Genomic DNA, 12,410 nt, shown 5'->3' on the forward strand with positions numbered 1-12,410 from the left:
GTTATTGTGTTTTTATTTATGTATTGATAAGGAAACTTTGCCTTGTCATTTTCTTTCAGCCCTCAAATACAGATACAGCTAAGCCTACATACACCTTTCTGCAGAAGCAAAGCAGTGGTTGCTACTCACTTTCTATTACATCAAATCCAGATGAAGAATGGCGGGAAGTCAGGCATACCGGACCTGTGCAGAAGTATGTACCATGACATATTCTGTTTGTAATAGGTGGGCATATTAGTAATTTTCATTTGCACTGCTGCTTTTAAGTAGATTTATTACCTTTTGAAGTATTTTGAGTTTTACTTTTATGCTGGTAATTAGCAATAAAAATGTTATTTTTGAAATTTATGAGAACCTTAAACCTATTAAGACTATAGTAGGGGCCATTTCATGTAGTTTAATGTCAGTAAGATAGAAATGACTGTCCAAATGTCTTATTTGGTAAGATTAAAGTGTTTATTGAAAATATTTGAGTAGCAATATATGGTTTTGAAGATTATGTATTCCATATCTGAATATATAGGAAAGGTGAAGTTGCTTACTAAAGTGTATCTCAGTTTAGGTACTTTGGAATTTATTACAAAGTCTCTTTTAGAAGGTGCTTCTTTGTTCATATTTCAGTTTTTACACATATTCTCATGGTAGTAAATCAAAAGAATGTGCATTTGAGATTATTTTCATATCTTCATGTGATTCATTTTCTCTGGTTATTTTTTGAAAACTATTGAGAGAGCACAGAATAGGAAAGTAGCCAAAAAGACAAACTATCAAATTAGCATTCAAATTTTTCAACTTTCTTATTGGATCTAGGTGTCATGGTACCAAGAGTACATTAATTAGCTTTTGAAGTTTTCTGATACAAGAACTACATGTTATACCTTTATTAGTATTGTATTCAAGTACTCCCCTTATTATTCCAAGATTATATAGCCTGGGATTCAAAACTGGTCTTTAGGGAAGAGTCCCAGAAGGATGTCTCTTAGCTGCCATCTGTTCTCTGCCACTTTCTGGTTGTAATGTAATTATTTGTTTCCTTTATGTTCTCATAAGAAATTTGAAAGCTTCCAAGCTTCCTTCTTATTTCTTTATTGAATAACTGCTAGTCACCAGGAGGAGAGCACAATTTTTGAATGCTGGTTTTCTGAATGGAAAGGAATTGTTCTTGGGGATTAAAATTTAAGATTAGAAAGTAGATTATAGGAAAATTTGTTTTATTACATTAGTTGTTAAAAATTATAAACTATGCAGAAGAGAGACATCCTTGGTATTGAAACTGATAGATAAAACCTATTGATTAGACAATTGTTGAGACTGGTATTGAGATGTTAGTCTGTTGAGACTAGCTCACATGCAAATAATTTGAAAGGAAAAGGTGATATTTAATGAAAGAACCATGAGTAGCTTGTGAAAATATAATTCCTTTGTCCTGTCAAATATTTTTTACTCTACAGATTTTATAGGATCCTATTACCCAGTTTTGTTTCATGTAGAAAATCTCTTAGGTACTAGAATTTTTAATACCAATATATTTTAATGCTCTTTTCTTTTCTTTTCTTTTTTTTTTTTTTTTTTGAGATTGATTGTATATCCTCCACCACCTACTAAGGGAGGATTAGGAGTAACTAATGAAGACCTAGAATGTTTAGAAGAAGGAGAATTTCTTAATGATGTAATCATTGATTTTTACCTTAAGTAAGTAAAATAATAAATAATCTTATTTTTTTTATAGGTTTTACCATGGAACGTATTATAAATGTCTTTATCTAAGTTATTTTAACTCCAGTTAAAAGTAACCTGCCAAGATTTCAGATTTGGGAAATTTTTGGATTACTAACTCAGTTTTACTTCTTTATTTCCATAGATACTATATCCTTAAGAAGAGCTAATGCCTTTTTTTATCTTAGTTTTATGCTGATTTGTGATATATACTTCTTTGAGCACTGTATTATATGTTAAATATTTACATAATTATGAAGCATTTTGGAGACTGAAAAGAAACAATTTTATTCAGTTGTTTATTGTATCTTTAAGCATCATGAAAGTTAACTGTCATTTATTAAAAAGTCCATATCACTTCCAGTCTTTCAACTTGTTGTCTAAGAAAAGCTGAAGGAATATATATGAAAGCTTTTAAAACTTTCATACAAAGAAAATTGATTTCTAGCCTTCATTTTGTACTGTATCCCAAGTTAAGAGAATACCAAATTATTTCACAGATCCCTTACAAACCAAAATTTTTGTCATCTTACTAAATGTTTTTACTCCAGCCATAAAAGCTCAAAATCTCCCATTATTATTAATATTTACAAACATAGATTTAATCTCTTAGAAATTCACTTTGGGTCTTTTTTTATTCCATCCATGTCACTTTTTGAACATATGGGATAAAATTAAAAAAAATTTTTTTTTTAGTTATATGTAGACACAATATCCTTACTTTGTTTATTTATTTATATGTGTTGCTAAAGATCGAACCCAGTGCCTCACATGTGAGAGGCAAGCACTCTGCCACTGAGCCATAACCCTAGCCCTGGAATACAGGGTTTTGTTTTTGTTTTTGTTTTTTCCCTGTACCAGGGATTGAACTCAGGAGCACTCGACCACTGTCACATCCCAACCATATTTTGTAGTTTATTTAGAGACAAGGTCTTAGTTGCTTAGGGGCCTCACAATTGCTGAGGCTGGCTCTGAACTCGAAATTCTCCTGTCTCAGCCTCTCAAGCCTCTGGAATTACAGGTGTGTGCCACCGCACCCAGCTTGGAATACAGTTTTAATGACTATTTTAATGTCCTTTTCAGCTGTATTAATTCTGTATTAGCGTCACTTAATTTTTCTCTTTATGATGAGTCATAGTTTTTGTTTGTTTGTTTTAGTGGTTTTGGCCTCTTTCCATGTCTGGTAATTGTTTTTTTGAATGCTAGAAATTTTTGAATTCCTATAAATATGGTTGAACTTTGTACTGGGATGCAGTTAAATTAATTGAAAATAGCTTTCATGTGTCTTGTTTTTAAGATTTGATAAATGAGACCAACAAATTAATTCCCACCACTCATGAATACTCCACCCATTGTCTCATGAATTATGAGGTTTTCGTGACTGACTAGTAGGAATGGGCACCATTCTTGGTCTGCGTGAATTTTGAGTATCATTTCTTCTGATCATTTTGGGTAGTTATTTCCCATGCTTGGGTATTTTCCTCACACACATCAAGTGGTCACTCTAGCTGTTTGGAGTTTCCTGTCTACATAGTTTTTCCTTTGTAGTATTGTAGCTAACTCTGGCTACTCAACCTGCATAAATTGTTAGAAATTGCAGAATTTCCTAATTATGAAGAGTTTAGTCACTTAAGAGATTGAATTATAAAATTATATTGAAGAATTGTTTTAGGATAGAAATAGACTAAGAATTCAGATAGTAGTCACATTTTAGTTGTTAAAGTTTTCTAGATTTATTTAGGAGTGTCATAGTTTCAGTCTTATTTGTTCATATGATTATTTGACTAATAATTTTTTCTATCTTCTTTGAACTGTTGAGTTTTCTGGGGACAGGTACTTTTATATCCCCTTTTCATGTATCTCTCTTAAATGTGATGTTTGATCCATGTTAGGAGTTGGATAGATATTTGTTAATTAAATGAATGAATAAATTGGGCAATTTCAGTGTCAAATGGTCTTGATAACTAAAGAACAAATGGAAAGCTCAAATCATCGATTTAATCTCTTAGAAATTCACTTTGAGTCTTTTTTATACTTTGAATTTAATTGGATATAATTGATAGTGATTTCTAAGATAGTTGGAAAAAACAAGGTAAAATCTAAAAATAATTTTGTGGATGGCTATTTTACAGGTATCTTATATTGGAGAAGGCATCAGATGAACTTGTTGAACGAAGTCACATTTTTAGTAGCTTTTTCTATAAATGCTTGACAAGAAAGGAAAATAATTTAACAGAAGATAATCCTGATCTTTCGTAAGTCAATCCTCTAAGGAGGGGAGGGGAAGGGGTATGGGGATAGGAAAGATGGTAGAATGTGATAGACATTTTTACCCTGGGTACATGTATGACTGCAAATATGATGCAATGCTACATTGTGTACAGAGAAATGAAAAATTATGCTGCAGTTATGTACAATGAAGCAAATGAATTCTGCTGCCCTACACACCTAATTAAAATAAATAAATAAATAAAATGAAACTGAGTAGATTAATACACACACACACACACACACACACACACACACTATTTTGATAATCTTGGTGAAGAGGTTTCTTTATTGTATTTTTTAGAGTGGGCAATATTACCTCTTGTCCAAGTCCTGGGTCTGTTTGCTTAAGAATCACTTTTTAGCCTTGTATTATTCTGCTTCCTATGACAGGGAGGCTAACTCTGCAGGCTACATTTCTAATTGCATGTTTTATAGGGATTCTAGAAATTAGAGGGCCAGGAATAAAGAAGTCAGGCTGTTTTCTCTCTATCCTATTTGCCTTGGGCTGTGATTTTGGGCTTTATTAGACTCTCACTGGACAGATCTGCTAGATCTCCAGTTTCTGGTGAGACTGCTGCTTCCCTTTGCCCTGAACCCTCTGGGCTTAGCAGTTTCTAAATATGCTTATCTTTTGTTGCCTCATTGCTCACCCAACACTGCCCCCACTATTTTCTTTTTTGCTTTTTACTTCTTTTACTTCTGTAGCCAGTTCCCTATATTACATAATTAAAAGATAATGATTATTTTTGTTTTCCTCATTATATCGTTGCTGACCTGCAACTATTTAATTAAACTGATGGAATATGATAGTAAATGCCATATTTGTTTGCAGTTTGGTTAAATTTCTGTACAAATTCCCATCCCCAACTAATGCTTGGTCCGATTCGAGTGTGTATGAATGTGTGTACACACATAAGCACACACATCTCAAAGCAATCATTAATATTCACAAAAAGAATCCCTATAAATCAGGTGTGTGTGCGTGTGTATGTGTGTGTGTGTGTGTGTGTGTGTGTGTGTGTGTGTGTAAGATAAGACAATAGCAAATCAGCAAGAGAAACAAACTTTAATGGCCAATAATAAATCCACTACAAAAGGCTCAAACTACTAATGTTAAGAAACTGCAGAGTAAATGGTAAATATACTCATTATCATGGTATATGAGATCCTATGAGATTTGGCTTCTTTCCATCTCCTTAAACTCATTTCACAACATATCCCTTCTCTCATTTACCATACTTCAGTTCACCCTACCTGTTTCAGTTTTAAAATATGTTCAGTTCTTTTCCATTTACTGCCTAAAATTTCTTCTCCTGGTGCTTTTTTGTTTCACAATATGATCTCTATAATCATGTTAGTTGCTCACTTATTTATTTTCTGTTTCTCAACCTAAGGTCTCTGTGAGGTCAAGGACTTTGTCTCTCTTATTTCCACCCTATCCCTGATCTCTTTTTTCAATTCTTAACTGTATAGAAAATACTCAGTTAAATATCTAAGTGTTTGAAATATACTAGGGACTCAAAATACAAGAAGATAACAATGCCTATTACTAAATACAAAGAGAACTCTTAGATATTTAATTGATTATTTTCTACATAGTTAAGAACTGAGAAAAAGAGATCATGTTGTGGCCCTTATATTCTCTCCTATTTTCTTTGCCTTGCTTTATGTCTAATATATTCTTAAATAAGATTAGCATCAACAGGAAGCTTACCAAACAGTAATATAAGGAAACAAATAAAATTAGGTGCTTGTTTTGAAGATTCTCAAATGAAAAACAAGTTAATAGTTCAAATGCTAGCTGAAAGTAATTTTTATAATTTTATGATGGAGTCATTCTTAAATAAGAAAATTCAATAGACATGATTACCGATTACTTCATGTATAGTAGTAAATCTCTCACATGGTACCTAATTCCTATTGCATCTTTTTTAGCTCATTCTGGATTCTATATACTCCAAATATTTATGCCAGGTGTTTTAGTTAGAATTATCTAACTATTTAGTTAGAATTATCTAACTACTGTTTATCTGAATATGTTGCAAAAATTTCTGTTTACTGTATTACTTGTTATATAAGTATATAAACATTTAATAGTTTCTTTTTTTCCGTGCATAAAAAGAATTCCAATGCACAGAGTCAGAAGTCACATGTCACCTTCTTTATGCCCATGTTAAATGCTTTTTTAACCCTAAAACCTTTTTGTGACATCCAAACTTGGTTTAAGTGTGAAAAAAAAAAAAAAAAAGGAGGAGGGAAAAAAAAGAAACTATTGTGTGTGCACACTAACCCTTTTGGAGGTAGCTATTTTATTAGAATTTCTTTCTACCCTTATACTGCTTATATTTTAGTTACTTGTCTAGTTTTTTCTTCTTTCATTATAAATTATTTTAGTGCAATTATAGATTATTTTCATTATTTGTTCTTAGAAACCTAGTAAATATTTGTTGAAGAAATAAAAGAAAGATGGATGAGTGGTGGATACACTTAGCCTTGTCCTATTATTTCTGAAATAAAGGGAGAAAAGTTTCATGTTTTAATATCTAAGAAAAGAGGTCTCATATTTTCTCCTCCATTAAGTTTTAACACCTCCTTCATCACAGATACAACATTTGGACAGGGGCTGAGGTTATAGCTTAGTGATTGAGCTTGCATGAGGCTCTGGGTTCAATCCTCGCACTACATAAAATAAATAAATAAATAAAACAAAGATATTGTGTCCACCTACAACTAAAAAGAAATTAAAAAAAAAAAACATTTGGACAGTTTTTTTTTTTAAGGGTAAATAATTTGCAACATACTCAGATGGAGCCAAGAAGAATAAATAGGCTTAGATATTCTTAGGTGCTAAGCCTACAAAGCATTTAATAAATTTCTGTCTTTATTTGGCACATTTCACCATCGTTCATAGTGATCAAATTTAAGAACAACCAGGAGTTAATACAAGAGAATTTATTTCTAGTGTGTTAAATTATACATTTGGAAGAAAATGCTTAAATAAAGTTAGCATTTTCAGCATATAAAAATGGCACTTGAAGTCTTAATCTTAAATTTTATTTATTTTTTTTTTACAAATCAAATTATCCATGTTTTATATTCCCAGAATGGCACAAAGAAGACATAAGAGAGTAAGAACATGGACTCGTCACATAAATATTTTTAATAAAGATTATATCTTTGTACCTGTGAATGAGTCGTGAGTATTTCTGATTATTAAGAAACAAATTAGAGATTGTTCAGAAAAAAATATTTGTGGTATTTTTGAGACTAATAATCAGTAAAAAAGCATGAGTACATAAATCCCAGTTATTATTTTTAACTTTTTGTTCTGAATATAGCCAAAACAATGAATTTCTTACTTTGAATTTTGGTTTGATAATATGTATGTTGTAAATATGGGGGAGAAAAATAAAAGGAAAGTGGCTTCAAGACTGTAATGATCGAGACTTTACATTTTTTGATTCAAGGAAAGATCTTCTAAATAAAAATCAAAAGATACAAGGTGAATCTCAAATTATTAAGACAACAAACTTGGGGCTGGGATTGTGGCTCAGTGGTAGAGCGCTCACCTAACACAAGCGGGACCCGGGTTTGATCCTCAGCATCACATAAAAATAAAGGCATTGTATTACATTCATCTACACCTAAAAAAAAAAAAGAGTTTGTTGTCTTTTTTTTTTTTTTTTAACTGATTCAAAACAAGCAAATCTGAGTCTGTCATTAAAGCAGATCCTCAAAAGAAAACATTGACTCTATGAAAGCAAACAAAGTTTGAATTATTTAGATTTTTGCCCTAAGTAGTTTTAATTGTGGCTTTGATAACTTTGATTATTTAATTAGTTTTGGAATGTGTGTTCTACATTACATCAGATATTACAATGGATAGCTTCAAAATTAATGTGAAGTTTGTTATACCCACTTTCTCAGAATGTAATTTGAGAATATATTCTTCTATACTGCTTAGAGTTTTTCATGTTATTAAGATTGTAGTTCTTTTTCAACAGGTCTCACTGGTATCTTGCAGTCATTTGTTTTCCATGGTTAGAAGAAGCTGTGTATGAAGATTTTCCACAAACTGTACCCCAGCAATCCCAGACTCATCAATCTCAACTTGACAACAAAACAATAGGTGACAACATTAATGTAGATGGTATTTTTAATGATGACAATAGTAAAATGGTTACAGGGAACAAGATGAAGTTAAAAGTAGTCTATTTATTATTAAATTACTAGAAGGAAGAGTTTAAAAATTTGAAAATTTTATGCCAGATATCCAGTCCTCTATATAGAGAAAATATAATTCTTTTTTAAAAACATTTTTTTTGTTGTTGTAGATGGACACAATATCTTTATTTTATTTATTTTTATGTGGTGCTGAGGATCGATCCCAGGGCCTCACACATGGTAGGCGAGCACTCTATTGCTGAGCCACAATCCCAGCCCATAGACGAAATGTAATTCTTAAGTTATATTTGTCGATGCCAAGTTTTACTGTAGCATTTTTAAAGAAAAACTTTTCTAATATGACCAAGAATTCATGACAAATCTTCAGGCATAGCTTGAAATCTCTCATTTATTAATATAATTTAATACGTTTTTTATAGACTAGTATTTCAGAGAGTAATACAGGATTTCTTATAATTCTTCCATGATTTTTCTTATTATAACCTACAATCTTCATTAAGTAAACAAATCTACTTTCTTTGAGAAAAAAGTCAAAATTATGTGATTTATAACTATAGCCTAAATAATAAGCATAACTGATAATAGCCATTCTACCATTAATTCTATTCATATATTGTGGGGAGGGAGAAAACCTGATAAAACAACTGATTATTTTCAATTTTCTCTGATCCTTTTGAGCTTCAAAAGTATATTTATGCAAAACTCTTTGGTCATAGAAGAACTGTTACTCAACAATTAACTACCCATCACATTAAAACAGGAGACGTTTTGATTAATGAACTGTCTTTGAAGGTTGTCTTTTTATAGGAAATTGGCTCCACTAACTGGTATTTCAGGTTTGGCCCTGCGGTTTATGTATTGCCTAAAACCATCATCAATTATTTTCATTGATTGAATTTTATTTATAACATTAACCATGAAAAAAAAAAACAGATCCCAGATATTTTTCCTTTACTTTTTTGCATATAAATTACAGTTTAAGCTTATCTAAATTATCTGTACCAGACATACAATGAAGACTCAAAATTGCCTCATTATCTCTTATTAGAAAATGACTTACATGCTACTTCAACACTCTCCTTGAATTCCGAGGATTCTCAAGTAAGTGTACTGTACATAAGTGAAGGAAGGAAAACTCGTGAATATAATGTTAACTATAAAATAGGACATAACTCAATGGACAGGAATTGGTATTAGTGGCTCATAGTTAAATTGTGCTGCTTTAAGATTCTTTGACAATCTTGGGGAACGAAAACAAGAGAAGTTGTCATTCTTCTTCTATCTGTTTAGCTTGCTTTAGCTGTTCATCATAATTTTCATAATTAGAAAAATAAAGATACTGAGAGTGCCCCCATTAAAGAAATTTATTTAAATTTGACCTCTTGTTTCTCAGATATATAACCAAAACCAGACATCAACAAAAAACACAATTCCCCATTTCTTCTCCCTTAATGCAGATTTATACTCTGCTTCTTTTATTTCAGAGGGAAAAAAAGTATCTCTACTTGACATCATAAATTGGGTTACAGAATGTATGTAAAGGCAAATTTTCCTATTTATAATGAAAAGTTAATAGAATTCAAGTTCCAGATTGTTTTCTAGACCAAATTAAACCTCCAAAAGTATTACTCTTACCAGTATAGGAAAATAAATCACTGCATTTTTGGAAAATGAAATTAGTTACTTCAGAGGATGAAAAGAACTCATATATGAAATTTTAATTTCCAAGTTGTTTGACACATTTTGAGGAGTAACTGAATATTAATGTATTCAAACTGGTTTTAATTGCAAAGTCATAAAAATTCATGTTATTTCAGAGTACCGAAATGAGTATGTCAGTACCAAAGAAAATGTGTAAAAGGTAAGTATGTGCTATAATAATAATGATAATAATAATACAGTTTTGTAAATGTATTTAGGTATAGTTCTTATAAAAGTATTTCCATCTTAATTCTTCCTTTGCTTTAAATAGGCCATGTATTCTCATACTAGACTCCTTGAAAGCTGCTTCTATACAAAACACGGTTCAGAATTTACGAGAGTAAGTAATAACAATATTACCATTCAATTTGTTCCCTGAAAAGCCTCAGTAATTTTGAAACTACCTTAAAAATTACTGAAAACACTCTTATGAGGAGTCATATTTTAATATGCATTTAAACAAAGCCTGCAAATCTAATCAATAAAATCTTGTTTTATGTGTTAATATTTCTGAAGACTACATGAAGAGTAAACTCAGAATTTGTATTCATAATAGAACAAATTTTATAATTTTATAAAGAGCATTGCAAATGTCATTGATTCTCAAAGTATTACCTGGGGGTGAGGGTAACTCACAAATTAACATTAGTGTGTGTGTATATGTGTGTGTGTGATATTTTTGTGATTTACTGTAAGGCCTGGAAAATTCAGGAATGTGAATGAAACTAGTCATTTAATGCCACAGTCTGGCTGGGCACAAATGCCGCAGTCTGGCTGGGCACACAATCACGAGCCACCACACAGCTTGTAGATTCAAACAGCAACTCTTTATTCCCGAACTCACACCAGCCGTCTACAATCACGTTCTGGGGAAATCCACGTTCTCTGCCCAAATCCACCTCCACTGGGCTTCTATCTCCAAAATATACTGTCTGAATCCCGTGAGAACTCAAGGGGAACTCAGGCAGCAGGATACGCCCTATTCCCAGCAGGAATAATCTTAAACCTTAAACCTGGAACCTAAACTGGGAACGCCCTAAACACGATTATCTTAAAACCGGGAACACCCTAATCTGCCTTGGTCCTTGAGCAAGGTCACCTACATTCAATGTCACTGCAACATGTCAGCAACATGGGGTACACTGGCAAGGAAATTGTCATACCTACTTGGCTAATGGCTCCCAGCAATTTGTTACTTTACTTTATAATATAAATATGTCTTTTTATATTTGAGTTGTGAAGTTGAATTGTTCAATAAAAACTAGCTTTTAGTCTGAAAATCATGTTATTTTCTTTAAAGTGGCACTTGTGAAGGCTCACTAAATATGGTTTGCATTGTTAAAGTTCAGCCTTTGGAAATTAGTTTGATACAACATATCTGGCAGCAGATGCTTTTCTTCATAAAAATATTCATATGGATCAATTCCTACTAAAATCACTTTGCTTACTGATCATTTCAGGTATTTAGAGGTAGAATGGGAAGTTAAACGAAAAACTCATCGTGAATTCAGCAAAACAAGCATGGTTGACCTATGCCCTAAAGTTCCTAAACAGGATAATAGCAGTGATTGTGGAGTGTATTTACTACAATATGTGGAAAGCTTCTTCAAGGTATGTGAAGATATAAAGAAGATTTTTATTCACAGTTATTAGCATATAACCACAAATTTCTGGGTAAGCAAAGAACAGGAAAATGTTACAAGTAGTCAAAAAAAAAAAAAGAAGAAGAAGAAAAAAAAAAAGAAATAGAACCACAAGTGACCCATATACGAGAGATAGCAGACAAGAACTTTAAAATGATTTAATTACTATGTTAGAAAAAATAAGCCAAATATGAACAAAATTAATGAAAAAATGAAATTTAAAAAATCACATGGACATTCTAGAGCTGAAAATGTGGAATACTATATCTGAAATTAAGAATGTATTTAGTGGTTTTAGTAACAGACTAGATACTGCAGAAGTTAGGATTAGTGTATTTAAAGAAAGGACTATAGAAAGTATCCAGTGAAAGCACGGGGAGAAAAAAGAATGTAAAGAAAACAGTGTAAGAGGCAAGGGTGAAAACAGTTAAAATTTGTAGTTTACATGTATTTGGAGTCTTGGAGAATTGGAGAGAATGAAAGAAAGAACAGTGTTGATATGATATTTAAAGAGAATTTCCCCAAAGTAAAAGACCTGTTTATTCATAGCTGTGGAAATATAATGACAAATATGACTGTTATTTTCTAGTTCACAGAGATTCTATACAACTGTAACAACAGTAAAGATTTTTAGTGGCAAAGAATCATTCTTTGCTTTTTGAATGATTAGCTCATTGGTTCAGCCATTAGTAATATCATTTATGAAGATGGGTAAAGGAGCAAGGCATTTTTGACCAGGAGTCTGCTTAGAGAATGCTTAAAGGTGCTTTCAAAGCATAAGGGTTATAGTATGCAGTTGGAACTTTTTGATGTTTTTAATATTGGAGAGGAAGGATAACATATAGTAAAAGATATTACGTGTTATGGAGAACACTAATGTCTATCGGTTATTTA

General features: G+C 31.7%; 1 protein-coding gene across 7 annotated transcripts in view; it reads left to right on the forward strand.

Moving 5' to 3' along the window:
- Positions 1–12,410, forward strand: part of Senp7 (SUMO specific peptidase 7) — a 177,301-nt gene that overhangs the window by 161,024 nt on the left and 3,867 nt on the right. For all 7 annotated transcript variants that reach the window (XM_071615396.1, XM_071615397.1, XM_027943177.2 and 4 more), the window contains 9 exons: positions 60–193; positions 1,576–1,692; positions 3,849–3,971; positions 7,091–7,183; positions 7,992–8,116; positions 9,221–9,273; positions 9,990–10,033; positions 10,145–10,213; positions 11,334–11,484. In XM_071615396.1, the coding sequence (XP_071471497.1) occupies positions 60–193; positions 1,576–1,692; positions 3,849–3,971; positions 7,091–7,183; positions 7,992–8,116; positions 9,221–9,273; positions 9,990–10,033; positions 10,145–10,213; positions 11,334–11,484 (909 nt within the window). The remainder of the gene's footprint in view (positions 1–59; positions 194–1,575; positions 1,693–3,848; positions 3,972–7,090; positions 7,184–7,991; positions 8,117–9,220; positions 9,274–9,989; positions 10,034–10,144; positions 10,214–11,333; positions 11,485–12,410) is intronic.

The sequence above is a fragment of the Marmota flaviventris genome, chromosome 8, assembly GCF_047511675.1.
Source record: "Marmota flaviventris isolate mMarFla1 chromosome 8, mMarFla1.hap1, whole genome shotgun sequence".
NCBI lineage: Eukaryota > Metazoa > Chordata > Mammalia > Rodentia > Sciuridae > Marmota > Marmota flaviventris.